This window comes from Pygocentrus nattereri, chromosome 25, assembly GCF_015220715.1.
Source record: "Pygocentrus nattereri isolate fPygNat1 chromosome 25, fPygNat1.pri, whole genome shotgun sequence".
Classification (NCBI taxonomy): Eukaryota; Metazoa; Chordata; class Actinopteri; order Characiformes; family Serrasalmidae; genus Pygocentrus; species Pygocentrus nattereri.
Window position 1 is genome coordinate 25462422 of NC_051235.1, and position 21400 is coordinate 25483821.

The 21400-nt window shown below is 38.6% G+C and overlaps 1 protein-coding gene across 2 annotated transcripts in view; it reads left to right on the plus strand.

Annotated features, from left to right (window-relative positions):
- The window catches only part of serinc4 (serine incorporator 4), a 34556-nt gene that overhangs the window by 5234 nt on the left and 7922 nt on the right, over window positions 1-21400 (plus strand). For both annotated transcript variants that reach the window (XM_017711611.2, XM_017711610.2), the window contains exons 2-7: window positions 7476-7643; window positions 9338-9516; window positions 11353-11432; window positions 13312-13405; window positions 16049-16260; window positions 18091-18186. In XM_017711611.2, the coding sequence (XP_017567100.1) occupies window positions 7476-7643; window positions 9338-9516; window positions 11353-11432; window positions 13312-13405; window positions 16049-16260; window positions 18091-18186 (829 nt within the window). The remainder of the gene's footprint in view (window positions 1-7475; window positions 7644-9337; window positions 9517-11352; window positions 11433-13311; window positions 13406-16048; window positions 16261-18090; window positions 18187-21400) is intronic.

A 21400-nucleotide genomic window follows, 5' to 3' on the forward strand; every position in this document is an offset into this window, starting at 1 on the left:
ATAATATCTCAGGCATCAGGTTACATATTAGTAACAGTTACATGTAAAAACTTTCTATGAACTTTCTGGGTGTTTTTAGAGGCATTAAACTTAAACTCTAAAATTAAACTCTAAACTTGGACCTCTGGTTCCCATCACCACCACTGCGAACAATTCTAACCCTGTAAATTCCTCTAGAACGGAGCATTCTTTTGGAGCATGCTTTTAAATTCTCACCACATCACAAGTACAGACTTCCAATCACATTTATAGGCACGTCATATTTATACAGGTGTGAAGGTGAGGTGAAAATCTTAAGTGTGACCTTGTAATGCTTAAATATATGTAATGTATACATATACACACATTATACACATTAGTGTACACCAGTATTGCACCATTCCAATGTACAGTTGTACAGTACATTAATGTAGTACAGTAATGTAGATTAAATAAAAGCCATGACGATGCCATAATAAATGATAAATGAGACGCAGGGTACACAGGGGATCGGGGATAGAATACATACATGTATGTGTGTGTGTGTGTGTGTATATATATATATATATATATATATATATATATATATATATATATATATATATATATATATTCCAGATTATACAAGACGATATCAATCTATGTGCAGATATAAGTGCCTCCTCTTTTGGAGTTCCTGGTATGTTTGCCTTTATTACAAAGAAACATTATGTACAAAACAGTATAAAATCACTTAATATTGCTACCTAATAAATGATGTCACTTTAATGTATATTTTTGTTAATATTAAATATTAATATAAATATATAATATAATAATGTATTATATTAATATTTAAAATGGTCACATTCCCTTTAAAACTTGCTTTTAATGACATATCACTTTCACTTTTCAGGTAATGCTGTTGTTTATTATGCACAGGCAGGTAGAAATGAGGGCTGTGGTGTTGTGGGTTGTTTCAGTTCGACAGTCTGTTTCCTAACCAGAAAAAGTTGAACAGCAACTGTACTGGCATTAATTCAGTTCCAATTAACAAATGAATTAATGAACTAATTCATTATTGAACATTTCGCAAAAGTGGTGTTAGGTGATATGGGCTGTGTCTGGGATGACCTTCAAAGATACGCCAGCGTTCAAAAGTTTGAAAGTACTGTTTTCAATCCTTAGTACTATGAGGCTAACATTACATACAGTTTAAATTTATACCTTTTTTGTCATTGTTAATGAAATTACTATAAATGCATTTAATAATTTAATAATTTTCTTTATTTTACCATGTCATAACTTGATATTTCTCCCAAAATATATAAAATTGTGAACAAAATCATTTAAGATTTTAGCATCTAGTTTATAATAATTCAATATACACTGTAAAAATCATGAATGACTGACAGTTATTAAGGCAAGTGATTGCAGATTTTTGTATCATGGTGAGCATCTAATATCAGAGGAATGTGAAAAACTGTGTCAGAGAAAACTTTAGATTCATGATGGTAAACAGCAGATCTCCATTTAAGTCTCAGTACTTGCTTAAGTGTTTAAGCTCCCAAGCTTGTTACGTGGTTTCATTTGTCAATTTGAAATAATTTGGTGTGCAGCAGGCGTCCTCACATAACATGATGGCATTCAATGAGCTCTCTAAAGAATTTCCATTTCAGTGTCTGAACCTATTAACCTTGCATGGTTGCATTGTGACCAGCTCAATATGAGCACAAACAGACAATAGTTGTCCGTCTGTAAATCCATATTTTCCAGAACAGTATGCAGAATGGAGACTTACCTAAGCTACCGATTGCTGATAAGTCAGATAAAGTCATCTTAGGCCAAGTTACAAGTTAGTCTGGGTCAGTTTGGTGGAAATACATATTGCCTTTTGTGCACATAGCATCATGGAAAATGTTATCTGTGGAGCCAGCTAAGAGGATGAGCGCAACTGAACCTCTGATTAGCCCCGGATGTCTATGCCTCTGTCAGCGGTGCATATGTTTAGTTATGAAATGCTGCATATCATAAGAGCTGTTTCTAAACATCTGGTGCCATGATGAATATGAAGGGGAATTCCACCAGCATTTCCAAATTCCTGCATAAATCCTTCACCTAAATGTAAACAAAGCCATTCAGAGTGATTTGGTGTTAAATGGTGCATTGTAGAAACTTGCCAATTCAGATTTCATTACAGTGGTGGTGATAAAAACCAGTGGTTTTTATGTCTGCGACACAAATATAGCCATTTTTCTTATACAAAGCAACAAGTGAGTTCTTGTGTGATGTGGTAATTATGGTAAGATAGCAGCTAATTTGAAAAACTTTTATTTTTGTTTTATTTGAGGATTATTTTGTCTTTCTAACATCCTGTATGTATCTCTCAGGCTCTGTGTGTTTATAATGGACCAAAAACCTGCTCAAATCTATCATGACACACAATGTTGCAACATATTCACTACCGATGTGTGAATTATCTCTCTACGAAGGAGTTTTTAGAGGTTTTGAACTCTTCATAGGCCATGATCACCACTACTGTGAATAATTCCGGCTTGAAAAGTTTCTCAAGAATTTCACTTTAAGCCACTCTGAATGACCTAGTCTTCTAAATTTCAGTCAAAATGTACTCAACTGTTTTTACTGTGTTTAAATGCTGTTTTTTTATTGTGCGCATGTACACAATTTAGTGTAGCTGCAGCTGTGCTGTGCCTCGACATGGTGGAGACGTGTGAACAGCTTTCACAGCTGAGGGTTGTGTGTCATGTATCACGACTTTTTGTCTTTAGTCCAAAGACAAAGCTGACAAGGCTTTTAATTGAATAATTTATATCACTGTGTTCAGAACAAAACCTTGTATCTCCAAAATGGTGACTTTACAGGAGAAGGAAAAAACCTACATTACTTTCAATGTAAGATATTTTTCCAAGTCATTTTTGGCCATTTCTTTGGGTCCATCCCTTATAAAATTTACACCAACATGCATTTTCAAATTATGCCAAAAACTGAAAATCACAAAAATGGAGATATGAGGTTTTGTTCCGACAACAGTGATATAGTAGTTAAGTCATGATAATTTAATAAGCGGAAAATAGGTTTGAGAAATGCATGAAGTTTCACGTTTTGTTGAACAGAAAAGTGAGATGACAAAGAAATCAACTGAACTAAGCTAACAAAACTACAGAATGTGTCTGTTTACACCAACCAGAACATCCTAAGTGCATCTCCTTGTTTCTACGTTCATTGTCCACTTTATCAGCTCCACTTACTGTATAGCTGCACTTTGTAGTTCTACAGTTACAGACTGTAGTCCATCTGTTTCTCAGCATATTGCATATGACCACTGATAAAGGACTAGAGAATGACCAACACAAACTGTGCAGCAGCAGACAAGCTGTTGTCTCTGACTTAGGAGTGGGCAATATGTCAATATATTATTATTATTATTATTATCATCATAATAATAATGTGATAATTGTGCTGTTCTATTGTGGTTACAGCCAGTACTTAAAGAACTGACTCACTACATGTTTCATTACAAAGTGAGCACAATTGTTTAATTGGACTTGTGCAGTGGAGTTAAATCTGTAAAATATTGAAATTTAAACATTGAATAAAATGTTTCTACAGGTTCTATTTAGTTTGTTCCTACTTAAATCACAGAACAACTAAATATCATGTATATCATGAGAAGTAACATGGTATAATGTTTTTGTCATATTGTCCAAGTTAAATGGACACAGTTATTAAAAGCTCTAACACTGCTGTGTCATCCACTCGTACCAGTATAACACACACTAACACACCACCACGACGTCAGTATCACTTCAGTGCTGAAAATTAACCACTGCCCAAGTAATACCTCCTCTGTGATGGCCTTGTGGGGGTCCTGACCACTGAAGAACAGGGTAAAAGGGGGCTAACAAAGTATGCAGAGAAACAGATGGACAGATGGACCAACATAAAACATTTAACACAATTAAACACAATTAAAGAAATAATTAGACATTGTGAACTAAAATGGAAAAATGCCACATTTAAGTTTGCACCTTGTAATGGATGTGTTAACATAGTTTCACTTAGAATGACAAATCACCGACCAAATCACTGACCACTTATATAACTGTATAAATATCCTGACCAATATATATATACATATGGCCAATAAAATAAGTTGATAATCATGTTTCACTTGATTACTTTTTTGGTCACAGATTCAGACCCTCAGTCTGTGTATCACAGGATAAACCCTCACAACTATTGAACCCAGGAGAGTCACGCTCTGATAAGCTATATCATAGCAACATAGGCTAAAGTGATCCACCATCATGGTTATATTAAAAAAATGCATGAGTTAATTATTGTGAAAGAAATCTGAGTAGCTCCACCTGCAGTGCCAAAATATTGATATTATTTAAGGCTATGAGCTTCATTTATGTACTTTATTAATCCTACTAGGAATATTTGTCATTTTGCTTTGTAACTATGCCCCATCTGGGAGCAGCACAGCATCACCAGTAGAGCAGCGCTGGCTGAGTTAGTGGGATGGAAAGGTGCCTTGCAGAAAGGTACAACCAGTTATACTCAGTCCGAACGCACAAACCTTCTGACTGCTGGCTCCCCTCTCCTACCACTAAGCCCCAAGCCACATTTCAGATTATGATGCATAACAACTGAGAACTGTCAATCATATCCGTTAGTAAAGCGCTGTTCAATCTGAACTGAGTATAAAATTAAAATAGAAATATTAAATTATATCAGCGCATGTTATTAGTTGTAGTCAGTTCAGTATCAATATCTGGAGCAAATTTTTTATATCGGTCAAGCCCTGAATCTTACCCCCAAGACCTCATTCCAAATTAAAATGTTAAGGCAACAAGCTTGTAAAGTTATTCTCTTAATGGACCTTAAATAAAGTTCAGCACAGTTTATTCCTTTTTCCAGTGGACCATCTGCTCTAACACAACTTTATTCTTCAGACTTGTGATTAACGGCTGTTGCTTAAAGGATCCACTACAAAGCGGTTTAGAGTGGTTCACACATCCACTGTAAGCTTTTTGATTTCCTCTGCTGAATCTAAATTCCTGAACATCGTAGGACAGATCTACTGCATGCATCTGCGTTACAGTAGCCCAAAGTCAGAGCTCTCTGTCAGTCTGCTGAAAAGAGTCAGGGCTGGTGATAAAATTAACCCATTTGTGAGTTGAAGATTGTGGGACCAAGCAAGTTACAGGGTTGCCTTGTCTTTTTATCCATAAAATGCAACTGCTGCCTGTTTTGGAAGTCTGTATTTCTGTGTATCTGTGGGAGGTCATACAGTTCATACCTATAGGCATGGCTGTGAAATCATCTCCAATCCAACATGTGAAAAAGACAAATCAAACGTGACTTCATTAATCTGAGGAAAGGGATGATCATAAAGGAAATGGCTGTCGCTGTAGCCCAATCCATGCCTCTGGATTTAGCGCAGGATAAAAACTGCCTGGCCACCGTCCGGCCTACCAGCCCAGATCCGTTAGAAAAATCCAGATGCTCTGAGCAATCTGGATTAATCCCTAACTGAGCTACACCACCCTCGCTCTAAACGCTCATAGCCAAGCAGACAGACAGACGCACGAATGTAGGCTGAGGACTGTAGACCTAAAAAGATTCTAATTTCAGACTGTGCCAAATGTGTTCACTGCAAAAAAGTAGAACTCTGCAGATTTGTCCCTGCATGACTGAACCGCAGCCATACCACATACGACAGTTCCTATCCAGGACCTTAAGGGCCGGAATTCCTCTTCCAGCATCTTTTTAATGCATCTGTGGGCCACACAGGCTTGGTGAACACTTGGAGATTACCTAAAGAAGAGCTCCACATCCCTCCTCTGTGACCAGAAGACTTTTTTGCCTTTAATTCCTGCATTTTTACAGCACAGAGCATTTTAATGTTAATGTGAAATCTTTACATATTTTTCATTTGCATATTTGTGTTATTGTAACAAAATTTGTATCTCCAAAAATGGGAGATTTATAGAAAACAAGACAAGGAACCAGTGTTCTTAACTGTAACATGTGTTAATGTAGTCAGATTTTGTGCAGATAGAGTAAAGTTTTAGTTTTTTTTTACCCAATTTTCTCGCCGATTTAATCGCCTCCAATTACACCACCAAATTAGGACTCCAATTAGGACTCCCAAAATCACACGATGCCATCAATGCTAGGAGGGTGAAGGCTAACACAGGCTTCCTCCGAGACCTGTGAAACAGCTCACACAACCTCACGGTACAGCCGAATGTGCTCGGAGGAAAGCGGCAACCGCCAGATCTGTTACGTCAGCTAACAGACGCCTGCACTGACTAGCACCACAATGAATGATGGGGGTAGATGGAGGGGTCATCCTACCCACCCAGACTCCCAGCTACGGACGGCTGTAGCATCAGCAGGGATCGAACTCACGATCTCCTGATGATAGAGCCAATGCTTAGACAGTTGTACCACTCGGGAGCCGAAACAAGGTTTTGACATGATAGAAATAAAAGAGTTATCACATTTCGTCGATTACTCCTTCCTTAAAATGAGTTCATTAAAATTCAAATAAGTTCACAGAATTCAAAACGCAGACTTTGTTCAGGTAACATATCATTTAAAGTTTAATGCAGTTCACAGCAGTTATTTCCTCAATTAAGTAATCAAATAAGGCATCAAATAAGTAGAGGGATAACATTGGACATTTGGGAGGGGTGCTAGCAGAAATCAGCACTGTTATCAGATAAATGGAAGCTTTTTTTTAACAGGGGAAAATGCAATGACACTGTGTTTCGTGTTTATTAATGACAATATAAAATATTTTCCCATTGGAATTTGTTAAAATGGCACAAGATATACTAGGTGAGGGGGGGGGTTGTGCCCAAGTATGGCCTAAGTTTAGGAAACACTGTATTCATATACTTCAACTCCAGGTACAAATCAGACATACATATACATACTTGTAGCTACACAGTAAATCAAGCAGTTGCAGTTGTTTTTACGCTTACAGTGATAATTGCTATTCACCTTCAAATCACCTTAGGATGTAACAAGCCTGAGATTTTAAAGGGTTCACCTCCCAAACCCTATTATATATTTGAGATCTGTTGGTATTTGCAATAAAAATTCAAGCCAGAAATAAAGATTCTAGTTCTGAGCTCCACCATGGAGCACTGGCGGGCACCATAGAATGATGAGGCAAAGTGAGACTATGTCAAAAACATCTCTCAGGACTTCGATCCTGAGTGGTCCACAGCAAATTCTACTAACTGGCACTTGAAATTTTCTGTGTTTTATAATGTATAAACATCTAATATATTGTAAATAATACTGGATTATGTGTCTACTCATCTGTCTACATCTTTTATTTTACTTTCCTTTATTTGTCTCTCAATATTTCTCTTGAATATTTGTTGTCTTGCATACTTATCTGTGTAGTACATTATAAGTCACACGTGCTTTTCTGGTTCTGATTTTAATAAAAGTCTTCTCTGACCTCCTCACAGATATGCTGCTGCTGTGGTCCGGCTCCTTGCTCACTCTGCTGCTCCTTCTGTCCGCCCATCAAATCGTCTTCCAGCACACGGGTGATGTACACTCTGTTCCACATCCTGGCCTGCGCTGTCTCGTGCCTCATGCTGTCTCGAACCGTCTCGGAGGCAGTGAGGGAGAATGTGAGTGTTCAAGCATCAGGCTTGTTTGGTCACTTAGTGCAGCACTTAGTGGGTCAAGTACTGGCGGTGCAGGAGGGACAGTTACACTGTGGGGGGCACCTAAGCTCTTTACTGGACACTATTTGTGCAATTTTACAGTCATTTCTAATGGATAGCTGTAATAAATGCCCAGGACCTTCCAGCTAGTCCAGGTTTCCATTCCTCATTCCTATAAAATAAGAATAATTCAGCCAATTTGCATTGCTTTCCACGTTATTCATTACTGACTAATGAGCCTTAGGATGTAACAAGCCTGGAATTTTAAAGGGTTAAGGATGGTCTGGGGGGGTCCCAGACCTCCCATAAGAGAAAACGAACCTCTTATAAGAAAGAAAAGGGTAAATTGAGCAGCCCATTTCTATTGAATTAATACGCTCTCATGAAATGATAGGTTTTTGTTTCCATGTTTTCAACATTAGCTTCCCCTAGATAAACTGTAAACATGCCCAACATGAGTGCAGAACAGATGCAGGCATACAGTCTAGAGCACAGTTGCTTCACGGTCCCTCAAATCCATGAAGTAAAGGAAAGACGTGTCATGAGATTACCTCCCCTGCCTAGTATGTGGAAACATAAACTTCAAAACCTACTCTGGATTAACTTTGATTTTATGAAAATATTCAATTTTTCTAAACACGCAAATCCATGAAGCGCTCCATATTTGGGGGCAGTTGTGGGCTGGAGGTTAGGGAACCAGACTTGTGACTGGAAGGTCGCTGGTTCAATCCCCTGAGCTGACAGTACATGACAGAGGTGCCCTTGAGCAAGGCACCTAACCCCCAAGGGGATAGGGCTTCCCTGCGCTCTGGGCAAGTGTGCTCACTGCCCCCTAGTGTATGTGTTCACTAGTGTGTATGTGGTGTTTAACTGCACAGATGGGCTAAATGCAGAGGTGAAATTCCCATGTTGCACAGCTGCAATGTCTATAGAACTTGTAGAACATTAATGGCATTCATAAGTTAATAAACAAACTAGATTGAAGTTGTAGGTAACAATCTAGCTAGCCGTCTAGCTAGTTGGGCATCATTGGTGAACTGCATGGTCACACGTTATTTCATGGGCCTCTATAGATGATCTACAGATACTTAAATAATTAACAAACTTGCTGGTGCATTTTAATATGTTTGTAGATATACTGAGCATCTTCAAACCATCTGTAGCGGACCATCTAAATAAAGTGTTACCGACCACATTCAGTTAGACTGCTTTCAAAAAGTGCGTCTTATTGTCCAACATGTACGTGCTCTGTTGTATATGTATGCTTGTGGATAGAAGTTATTTGGTAACATGTGTTATGCCTGTTGTTGTACATGCTAAGTTCATGTCAGATTTGTTATAGGTCACCTCATAGTGAACCTCTACCTCTACCCCCCAAGAGCTCTGTCACAATTCCAACCCTTCATTGGGATCTATAAGATTCTAATTATGCTCTGGCACCAGATTACTGACTACAGATTATTTGCATTACTGACTAAACCCTCTGATTTTGAATTTGGCACAGAGTGTACTGTGTTTGTATCAAGTCATGTCCAATAACTGTTCAGTTAATCCTTCGTCCAGAAGCACACACACAAAAGAGGTGTGCCAACAAATGTTCTCGAACCCCAGTCACACAGCATGTGTTGTTAGGGAAACGGTTGCTCTGTTTATTTCAGGTGCCTTTCTTTAACGTGGTGTGTGACGAGGCCCACGGTGGTGGAGACTGCGAGATGCTGGTGGGCTACTCCGCAGTCTACAGGGTCTGCTTTGGCACAGCCTGCTTCTACCTGATGATGGCTCTCTTTCTCATTGACGTTAAGTCCAGCCAGGATTTCCGAGCCCTCATCCATAACGGGTCAGTGATGCTGTGTGTCAGTCAGAAGCAGGGGAAAAGGGTATATTTAATTACTGAAATTACAGTTGATTATTTATAACTAATTATTATATTTCTAAATGTAAAAATGTTAAATGTCTAAAAAATGTAAAATGTTTTATTGTCAAACCATATTTGTCACTTTGAATGCTTGTAGATTTTCAAAGTGTGATATTAGACAAAGAGACAACCACAAAAACATTTTCTGAATTATTTTTTTGATTCAGTTAAGCAGCAACAGAGAAACTGAAGGGGGCAAATACTTTTTCACAGCACTTTTTTTGTACTGCGGTATAAAAGCTAGTGTGTTAGTTAATGGCTAGTGGGTTAGTTGAAGGTCCAAAATTCTGGCTCGTGGCTAGTTCTTTAGAACGGGGAACGGCTTTTATTTATTGCATCTATACTGCTAAGGAACCATTCTGAATAGCTCAGCTTAAACTGCACTGCATCAAATATTATACTTTAGATAAGTAATACATATCTATAAATCTAATACATGAAAAAATCTTGAACATTTTTGACAGATTAATATAAGGCACAATTTCAGGCACTCCATATTTTTTGCAGTATTGAATAATGTGTTGAAACTAGGCTCCATCATATTGTATTAAAGTGAATTGTGAATTTTATGAATCATTACACTTCTAATGTTTAGAATAATTGTCAGGCCTAATGTAGCCATGTGAAATTATTCATTGATTCATTAATTAATTGCACTTATATACATATATGCATGTAAAGTTGTTTTAAAATGTAAAAAAGGCTATTTTAACAGTGTAAACTGTGAATTTTTTAGAGAGGGAAAAAATCCATAGTTTTAGTATCAGCCAGAACAAGGTGTCATTCAAAGTGGTTTGATGTGGGATGGCGCATTGGAGAGAAGCTTACCAGCTCAGATTTCCTTACAGTGGTGGTGATAGGAACCCGGGGTCACAGTGTCTACAGTGCCATTATACAAATATAGCCATTTTATTTACCATCCAAAATGTTTCGTGAATCTATGTGCATCTTCTGAGCTTTTGTATGTGATATTGATGATGGCAAAGAAGTGATGAATTCGAGGGAAAAAAGTTTTCTTTGGAGACGTTTTTTGTCTTTCAACTCCCTGCATGTACATTGTTCCTCAAAAGCTTAAATCAATGTATCTGGCATCAGTCAGTGCATTCATAAGCATTTCATGTAATAACTTTCTATGAGCTTTTGGACACATTAAACACTGTGGACGTCTGGTTCCTGTCACCATCACTGTGAACAATTCTGACTCGATAAGAGCCACATTTCATATCAAATCACTCTGCGATTTTTTTTACATCTTATTTTACAGTTGCATTATAGAGAAAATGGGAAAAAATCAGTGGAATTCCCTTTTATCCAGAGCAAACTCTTTGAAAAGCCCAAGCTACATACTGTCCTATTAACATAAGCCTTTGTTTGTCTTTTAATGGAAAGCATCAGATTTGGTTATGACGTGTTTGTTTTCATCTCTTTCACTTGCACTCTGGCATACGTCTAAAGAGTGGAGTTGCAGGGATTAGGCTCTTAGAGGCTGTAACAGGGCCACTGAGTCAATCCCAATGTATATGAAAGCGCTTCAGCTCTAAAGCTCTTAAAGTCAGGACAGAGCTTGGCCTGAGGTCAGACAGGGCTGAGCCTGCAACAAGAAGGGCAAGCATATCCACGCACAGTTCACTGTGGGCTCTAAATAGCTTTTACTCTGACTCTGTCCATCTGTACACTATTTACAGATTTATGTGCTCAGCATGTACTAAAAATATCCACACATGAGCAGATTTTCACTCTCTCCTTTGCTTTTACCAGGTTCTGGTTTTTGAAGTTCATCACGTTACTTGGGATGGTTGCAGCTGCCTTCTTCATCCCTACTGAGTCTTTCCTGCATGGTGAGTTGATGAGCAACAAATAAGAGCTTTGCTCAGTGCTAAAGCTTTAATCTGTAGGGCAGAACTGCTCGCTGAGTGATTGAGCGAGCAGATCTGCACTGAGTATGATTTATTTATTTATTTTAATTTGGTATTTTTGTTGATATGATCTAAAGTTGTAGCTTACATTGAAGGGTATGAATATAATTTTACATGAATATAACTTTAAATACATGGAATACACAGATGTGGCTGGGAAAATTTATACAGGAGTACAGAACATATTTTTTCCACACTTTGTTTATCACCAATTTTATTTATTTTGGCTAAAAAATAAACACAAGACCACCTTTTGTGTATTTTATTTTCAGTCAAAAACGGATATTATTTACAATTAATTCATTTATCAGAAGGAATAACAATTAAATCTAATCTGTTTTTAGTGTTTTGTATGTCTACTTTATATTTTTAGTGATGAATAAAGCGATTATTAATGGCACTATTTTTATATGACACTGGGATACCATAGCAACAAGCTAGTAACACCCTAGCAACCACCTGGGATACCATAGCAACCCCCTAGCAACACCCTAGTAATTACCTGGGATACTCTAGCAACCGCGTAGCAAAACCGTAACAACCATCTGGGGTACCACAGCAAACACATAGTAACACACTAGCAACTACCTGGGATACCACAGCAGCCACTTAGCAACATTTTAACAAGCTTAAGGTGCACAGTCACTGAATTTTATTCAGGAATTGCACTTTTCTAGTTACAGCCTCCATTCTTTTCAGAATTCTTCCAGGAGACTTCAGAAGACAGAAGAATTTGCTTTCAGTTTTTCAAGGAAATCTGAAATTTCCACACCTCCAAAGTTCAGTCTTAGAAGCTGGTTGTATTTTTCTACTTCTAGCAATCCAAGTAACCCCAAACACTCAGTCATGCTGAGGTCTGGACTCTGAGGTGGTCATTTCATTGTTCTGAGAACACCAGTCGCTTCCTTTTGTCTATTTCCTTTTCTCAGTGATGCTTCTTGACAGCTACGCATCCTTTCAGACCCATAGTGTTGAGTTGTCTTCTCACAGTGGAAGGTATGGACAGAAACACCTGTGGATGTCTGAAGGAAGAGTGGAGCTTGATTTTCTCCTCTCTCTCAAAAAGGAAAGCTTGAAGCGCTGTTAATCTGAAGAGAACAATTTTGGTGGTCTACCAGGTCACAGGTTGTTAGGCGCTATAGGTGCTTCAATCATTTTTTTAACTCCAGTTTTGGAAACTTACTTATTTTCCTTTGAGTTTCCTCTTCCTTATGCAAGTATTGTTATTAGTATTTTATATCTAACCTCCTTAGAATTATAACAGTAATGGATGATTTGTATGGAATTAATTATGATAAATAATAATATATAATCATGCTTTTTAAATAAATTATATTGGGTTGTTTTTGAACACTTTATTAAAATAATTAATTAGATTTTTATGATGGATTATAATCCATTCTGCCTTCCAAAATCAGTACAGTTGAATCATCTTGTCCAGGTTGACACAGCACAATGTACTGATGCATTTGATGCTCTTACTAAATTCACTTGAAACATCTACACATTGCATCAGTTCAGTCCATATAAATGCACTGCGACTTGGATTCACCCAGGGGGCACCATAAGCCCACTGAAACATTTTACAGCTAAATATTTACTGTGGATTTTGTCAGCACTTGTGAAGCTGCGCAAGGTTGAGTATCGGTTGAGTAGGAGGCAGTAAATCTTGCTCTGTAGACACGCTGCGCCTCAGGCAGCTTTACAGCATTTTTACCCTATTTGTCATGTTTGTGTGTCAAAGAATGTAATTGCTCTTTTGTTTTTCTTTCTCTCTCTCTCCCTCTCTCTCTCTCTCTAGCCTGGCACTATGTCGGAGTAGTGGGAGGTTTTACCTTCATCCTCATTCAGCTCATCCTCATCACTGCTTTCGCACACACCTGGAATAAGAACTGGTGAGTGGCGTAGTGAGGGCAGTGTTGTCATTCAGCCAGCATACATTCAGCACTTTTAGTCATTTTTGCTGGTTAAATGGAAATTCCACAGATTTTTCAGAGTTTCAGCATAACTGCAGTTTTAAATCATGTGTTAAAAACAACACACTCTGTCTCAAACTACACATCAGTTAGCTACATTTTAACTATTACCAAAAAACGAGATTTCCTGTTTCTTTTAACCCAAAATGTGTTGAAATGTTTTAATACTCAGTCATTGATCATGCATTTTAGATTCCTTTTAACACAGAATGTGTTAAATCCGAAAACACTATGATAAAACACAGCACTTTTTAGAGTGTAAGTCATTAAGATGTAAACAATGAATTCAGAGTGGTTTTGTGTGAAATGGTCTGTTCTAGAGAAGCTTACCACATCAGAATTGTTCACAGTCATGGTGACAAGAACCAGTCACCCCAAGGGTTTATTGCCTCTAAAAGCTGCTCACAGAAAGTTACTACACAAAATGGTTATGGCTGTGTTGCCTAATGCCTGAGACACTGTTCCACAACAGTTTTGAAATAAGCTTTTGGCCTAAAATGTATTTAAAAAAATAAAATAAAACGTATAAAAAATAAATGTAATCACCTACTTACAGTTTTACTATTCTTCCCATTACATACAAAAACTCTGAAGATTAACTGGTCATTTTGTATAGTAAAGAAAATGGCTAGATTTGCATTGTAGACATTGCAAGCCGTGTTTCCATCATTTCCACTGTAAAGAGAAACTTATTAGATTATCTACGGTGAGCCATTTAAAATCAAACCACTCTGAATCACTGTAATTAAATTATGCACAGTTTTGAAAAATCGGTGGAATTGTATTTTAAACCTCCAATGAATGTGGTTCTAAAATCTGATTGGTTGAGCCACATTCAAAGCAGGCAATGAGCAATACTGCAGATTTTCTTTTCAATACGATACTGAGCAGTAGACAGCCTAGTATCCTGATCTTATACCTGGACAAGAAAGGGAAATCTTTGTGATTTCTACAGTGAACGTTGGTAAATACTGCCATTGATTAAATAGACCCATGACCTGTATTAGTCAAATGTGTGCTGTTCAGTAGATGCCTAAAGGATGTACAAAGGTTTGTAGACACCTGCTCATCCAGTGTTTCTTCTGAAATGAATGGTATTCTCTTTGCTGCGGTAACAGCGTCTACCCTTCTGACAAGGCTTTACATTAGATGTCGGATCATCACTGTGAGGATTTAATTGCAACTCCAAGAGCATTGGCGAGTTCAGGGACTGGTGTTGGATGATCAGTTCTGGATCATTTCAGCTCATTTCATTGGTACGGGATGGAGCTCCATCACTCCAGAGAGCACTGCTCCACAGCCCTGTGCTGGGGGGGGCTTTATACCCCCCTACACAACACTTGGCACTGGGCATTGTGACCTTAAGCCCATGTGTGACTGTTCCACAGTGCTCCAATCTATTGATCAGTGCTTTTCTATGGAGATTACAAGCTGTGCGCTTGCAATTGAACATGTATCAGCAATGGTTGCAAGTATTAACATTAATTGACCCTTATTAGTCCCACAATGGGGAAATTTCACCTCCGCATTGGAGCAGTGGGCAGCCGTATCCGCAGTGCCCGGGGAGCAGTTGGGGGTTAGGTGTCTTGCTCAAGGACACCTCAGCCACTTACTGAAACAAATATATTAAAGGGCTCATATCATGTTTTTCTTGTGTTTCAGTTATTTGCCCCTGAGGTCCACTTATGTGGATTTTTTGTGGCTTTATGTATCAATTACAGTCAATTCATTCTCTTTATTCCTTAAACAGGCTATTGTTATCACTGTGTCAGTGAGACTGATATGTAAATGATCTCTGTTCTGATTGGCTGCCCTGTACTGAGCCTTATTCAAACAGCTGTCCAAGCTGAAATATTCCTTACAACTTTAAGCGAATGGGCAGAGCCAAACTGCTATTGGCTGAATGGGTGGATATATGTAAATGTTTTGGTTTTTGTGAAATCACAAAAACAATTAATTCAACATGGGTTGCTTTTGCAGCTTAATTTCCATATGTTTGCCATATGGATTGGGCATGGAAAGGCAGATTGAAAAACCTTATGAATGCTTACAAGTCAAAATAGTCTTTCCTTGATGCAGCTCCTTTAGCTGTTGTTTTGTGAGGATTCATTCTCAGAAGGAAACATCATGATCAGAAGTACTGATACTAAAGTATAGATCTGGCCTTTCATACTGGAGTTCAATCTGCATTGCAAAACTTTGCCCCATGTGTTCAATGCCTGAGCAAAGTGAAGCGCTTTATCATATTCTGGCTGGCTGAAAAATCAGCTGTTGCACTTTGAGTGTCTCCCTCCACACAGACAGACTCATCCTTTGACTCGCTGTCTCTGACACAGCTTTATCCCAGATGTTTTGTGGGGTGTAACTGGAGGCCACGTGAGGCATTGCTTAAATGCTGAACACAACTGACATGATAAGACTTTGGCTGCAGGAAAAAAAAAAGAAACGCTGTCTCGCAGAACGTGGCTCCAGTCCAAGAAAAACACACAGTAGTATGAACACTCCTCTAAACCATGTTAACATTCGATCTCAATGCTTTTATGTCTCGCCGTTCTTCCGCAGGTTAACCGGGGCAGCTGAAGATAAGAGGTGGTATGTGGCGGTCATGTTTGCCACCCTTTTCTTCTACACCGTGGCCACCGCAGCCTTCACCTTCATGTACAAGTACTACACACACCCGTCCGCGTGCCGAGTAAACAAAGCGCTGCTGTGGACCAACCTGGGCCTGTGTGCCATCATGAGCTTCATTGCCGTCACCCCCTGCGTCCAGCAAAGTCAGTCACAGCCACAGTGTCATCAGCCACTATACACGACGTACATAAAAGGCCAAAAATGTGGAAGCCAAAAACCTTTAACAGTATAGTATAGTACTGTGTAAAAGTCATTTATTTAATGAATTTCAAGTCTTAGCCAGTAGGTACAGGTTATTCTGTCTTCAGAAGCAGAAAACTTATATTTAACAGAAAATCATTTTTACAGTATTTAGTTCCACTTTTCTTTATCTTTTTCTTCATCAGAGCTTCCATTTTTTCGGGAGACTCACTTTCAGTTTTTAAAAGAAATTTGCAAGAATATTTTTCCACAACTCCAAAGTTCAGTCTTAGACGTTGGTTGCACTTTCTGCTTCTCACAATCCAAGCAGTCCCAAATGCATTCAGTGATGTAGAGGCCTGGGCTCTGGGCTGGTCAGTTCATTGTTCAGAGAACACCAGCAGCTCCTTAAAGTTTGATGCATTGGTTTCCTCTTTATTAGTGAGGCTTCTTGACAGCTAAGCATCCTTTCAGACCCATTGCACTGATGTGTCTTATCACAGTGGAAGGATGGAGAGAAACACCTGTGGGTGTTTTCAGAGCTGAAGCAGCTTGATTTTCAACTCTCTTTCAAAGATGAAAGCTTTCAGTGTTGTTTATTTGTTGGGGGCTGTTTTGTTGTTCTACCAGGCCTTCTATGGTTGTTAGGAGTCCCATTTTCTCTGAATATTTTCAAATTTTTAGAAAAATCATTCCTTCCCACTTCTTTTCCTTTGACTTTGAATTTCCATCTTACTTAAGCAGATGTATGATCTTATATTTCATTTTCTAAGAAATATCTCCTGGATAATAAATCATTTTTCTAAATGAAAGAATTAGATACATGAGGGGTGGTCTCTGACTTTTGCACAGTACTGTAAGTCAATTTGCCAGTAATTAAAACATGTTTATTTCTGTCTAGTTTAACCATCAGCTTGCGACTGAATATTTTGAACTCCTAATTTAGCACATGTGACTAAAATCAGACCTTCAGGTGCATCTGAATAAGAGAATCAGATGGAGATGATTAAGATTGCAGTAAAATTGCAAGACTCAATAGGAGCTAAACTAATTCATGGGGAATTCCAGCGATTTTAGATTGCGTTATAGAAAAATGTAGCAAGTCAGTGACAGGAACCCGACATCTGAAACATTTAATGCCTCTAAAAGCTACTTCAGTCACATGCAATGGTTTTGAATGCACTGCATGATGCCTGAGACATTGTTTTCTGATTGTTTTAAGATGAATTTTTGGATACATTTATAGTGGAGAGGTGCATACAGGCAAAATAGTACCTAAAGAAAACTTACTTGAGATTGACCACTGTTTTACTCATTCAACATTACATTCACTGGTTATTTTATATGGTAAATGAAATTGCTAAATTTGCGATCCCTGCTTTCTGTCACCTTCATTATAAAGAAATCTGCATCAGTTGGTTTGTCTACAGTTAAACATTTCACATCAAACCACTCTGAATGACTTTGTTTATACTTTTTTGTTGCAAATTTTGCAGAATCCTCTTTAGGAATCAGTTTGAGAGTTTAGCAGCAAAAATGCTGTCCTTTCATACTTGAAAAAATAACATTTATTTTTTACAAAATTAGTGTTGCTTCGAGATTTTGGCCGGCAGTGTATAGGAAGCTGAAAGAGAAAGAACACTGAAGTGTGTTTATCAACATGCTCTGATTACAATTTATGCATGCTGCTGAAACTTGCACAAATGAATGAAGAGAGTGAGAATGGACACAATGCTTGTATTTGTGCTCGATGATTGTTTTCTGGAATGTTACTCTTGCTTTGGCATTTTCAGAGCAGCCTCGCTCAGGACTGCTGCAGGCTTCTATCATCAGCTGCTACGTCATGTACCTGACCTTCTCTGCACTGTCCAGCCGTCCACCTGAGAAAGGTACAGCCCCTCCACACACTGAGCACAGTGTGCTACACTAAAACCAAAAGCAAACCATACCAAACCTCTAGAGTGACCCTTAAAAGGATAGACAAACGTTTTTTAAGCTAGTCTCTCTCAATTGTGTCATACCCCTGATCACCATGAAGAGAAATTTCAACTTACATTAGAAGATACTCACTTACATTAGAAGATACATTTATAATCTAGCAGAGTAAAAAGTAAGATATTTGACTTGGAAATGTAGTGGAGTGAAAGTAAAAAAGTCACCCAAAATGGAAAAACTTCAGTAACGTACAGATATACAAAAAAACTACTTAAGTAATGAATTACATTTACTTAGTTACTGTCCACCACTGCATATCCATAGCGTTCAGGCGGAGCTACCGTGCTGGTAATGAACTACCACAAACTCAATCTGGAAAAGCAGTTCATCACTGAAAGATCCAATTATACAGACCAGTGATGGGGAATTGAGTCAGCAACTCTGCGTTGTTGGACATTGACCGACTCACAACTCAGACTTAAGACCTAAGATCTGTGAAATTTCAGCCAGAGAAAAAACACAAGCAAAACCAATATTAGGCCTGCCACCCTTAATGCTAAATGCTAAGTCAGTAACACGTCTCTTTTCCTAACCTGTCAGTTTTGCTGCGTTCATTACTGCAGTACTGTTCTCCTGCAGCTCACGAGGAATATCACGTTCGTTATGGTTTCAAACATGTACTTTACAGAAGAGCCTTCAGGCAAATGGACAGGATGACGTGCTACATGCAGTAAATGCAGGGTTTAAAGCTGCACCATGTAAGATTTTTTGTTAACTGAAAGAAGAAAGGAGATGAAAAAAACATGCTGAAATATGGCGTTTGTGCATTGCTGTGAGTTTCCCTGTAAAGCCTGAAAAAGTCATTTGAAGGCACCTTTTTGGACCAGGTCATCTGTACATATTGAGGTCACAAGCACAGGCTCAAAAAGAAGGTCTGGCTCTGTGGCTTCACCCGACGTAATCGAAGTGTATGACATTTTGAAAATTTCAACTACATGACTTAGTTTTGTTAGAATCGGTCACAGCTAGAATGAGTAAAGGTAAAATCATCTACTCTTACGACATGTAGACAGATTTGTTTTGATTTTATAAAAGGAGCTCAAAGCACAACTGAATGTTCTTTGCAAACACTGCATGCAATTACACATTGCCACCAGAGAGGTCTCCAAATCACCAAAACTTACACAGTGTAGCTTTAAGGAAAGAGGCAAAAATTTGAAACGGTTCATCAGCATGTAATTTGGGTAGCAAGTATGCTAGATAGCACAGTAGCTAATTTAGTTGTCAGCTATTCTAGCTAAAGTTGGATTACCTATTACCCTAGCTAATTAACTAACACAGATGCTGTTGGAACTACAGACTAACCAACCCATTCAAGTTGTTTTGCTTTGTCCCTTTAAACACTGCTTTTACTGAATGTAGCACTTTAGTTCTGTCTACTGACTAAAGACTGCAGTTTCTTTAATAATACAAGCCTTGTCATTAAGCCTTATTATCAAACCTGACAGGTATTTAGTTGTTGAGGTTTTTATGGTTTTTAGCATCCATTTACCAGAATTAATTCAAATTCTCTACTAAAGACTTTACTTTTTACCTTTGACTGAAGAATTCATGAACATGTTCTGTAAAAATAATAGTTTAGTGATAGAATTCACCTGCCCAATAAAAAAACCTGTATCTCAAGCATTTTATATTGTTCATAGTAATTGGCCGCACACTACAGATGCAGCAGATAGACATCAGATTAAAAATGCGAGAGTGTTCCTTTAATAACCCCAAATTCAGGCTGAAACACTGGCTAATGCTTCCCCATACTGTTAACCTTACAGGGCATATGGGAGGATACATCACATTCCTATTGCATCGAATGACACTCCAACAACACAGTAATGCACACTGGTGGTACGGTTACACACTATTAGACAGCATAGCCTCATCTTTCCAGCATGTACAAACCTGGCTTTACCCACCTGAGTGCTGCTGAGCTGTCCCTCACAGGTAAAATGGGGGCTTGTTGACAGTGACTGTAAGGAGAAAGGGATAAGCTATCTGTCAGCTCATAAGTGTGTTGAACTTCTTCAGGGTGTTGTAGGGTAACCTTGTGGCCTTCAGATATGGTCTGGCGTGTAGCGATCCAGCCATGAATGAACGTGCTTTTACTCAGTTTCTCGGAGCTGAGCTGTCTTTTTCATGTGAACTGATCTCTGAGTCTGAATAGATGTTTTTCCCCTCTACATGGGATGTATGAAAATGCTATGTAGTTCTAATCCCAAATAGAATATTTTGTAAAAAAAAATGACATCCATAGGGTTGAAAGTGTTACTAGGACATATCCCATGTGGTTGTTAAGGTGTGGCGAGGCTGTTGCTATGTTAACCCAGTTGGCTGCTAAGGTGTTGCTAGGCTGTTGCTTTGTTACTCCAGGTGGTTGCTTAGGCCATGCTATGGAGTCCCAGGTGGTTGTTCAGGTGTTGTTAGGGCATTGCAATGGTATCCCAGGCAGTTGTTAAGGTATTGTGGTATCCCAGTCGGCTGCTTAGGTATTGCTAGGCCTTTGTTATGGTATCAAAGGCAGTTGCTTAGGTGTTGCAAGGCCATGCTACAGGGTCCCAGGTGGCTGTTAAGGTGTTGCTAGGGCATTGCTATGGTGTCCCAGATGGCTGCTAAGGTATTGCTAGGCCTTTGTTATGATATCAAAGGCAGCTGCTTAGGTGTTGCAAGACCATGCTATGGGGTCCCAGGTGGCTGTTAAGTTGTTGCTAGGGCATTGCTATGCTTCTTGGTTCCAGCTTGAAAGTTGTGGCATATGAAAACCACACAAAACAAAGCATAGTAGAGACAACCTAAAACTTGAGACAATATTTGATTCAGAGTAGTTTTTAAGTTAAAGAAAAAATAAGGACTTGTTGGAGCCTATAAAGCTCATCCATTCAGTGCATTGTCATTGCTGATCTGATGGCTGCGTTGGGCAGAAAGTCATCTGCAATTCATGACTATATGTGGTATCTAGTAAAAGTGATGTAATGGAGCGTGATCAGTCTGTGACAGAGACAAATGGTGGAACGTTCCAGAAAGAAAGGCTCTGTTGATTAGAGCGTGAGGCGATGAACAGGGGGAGGGAGAGACCACCGAAGCATGTAGATCAGTTGTGCTTATGAGGTCGAGGGT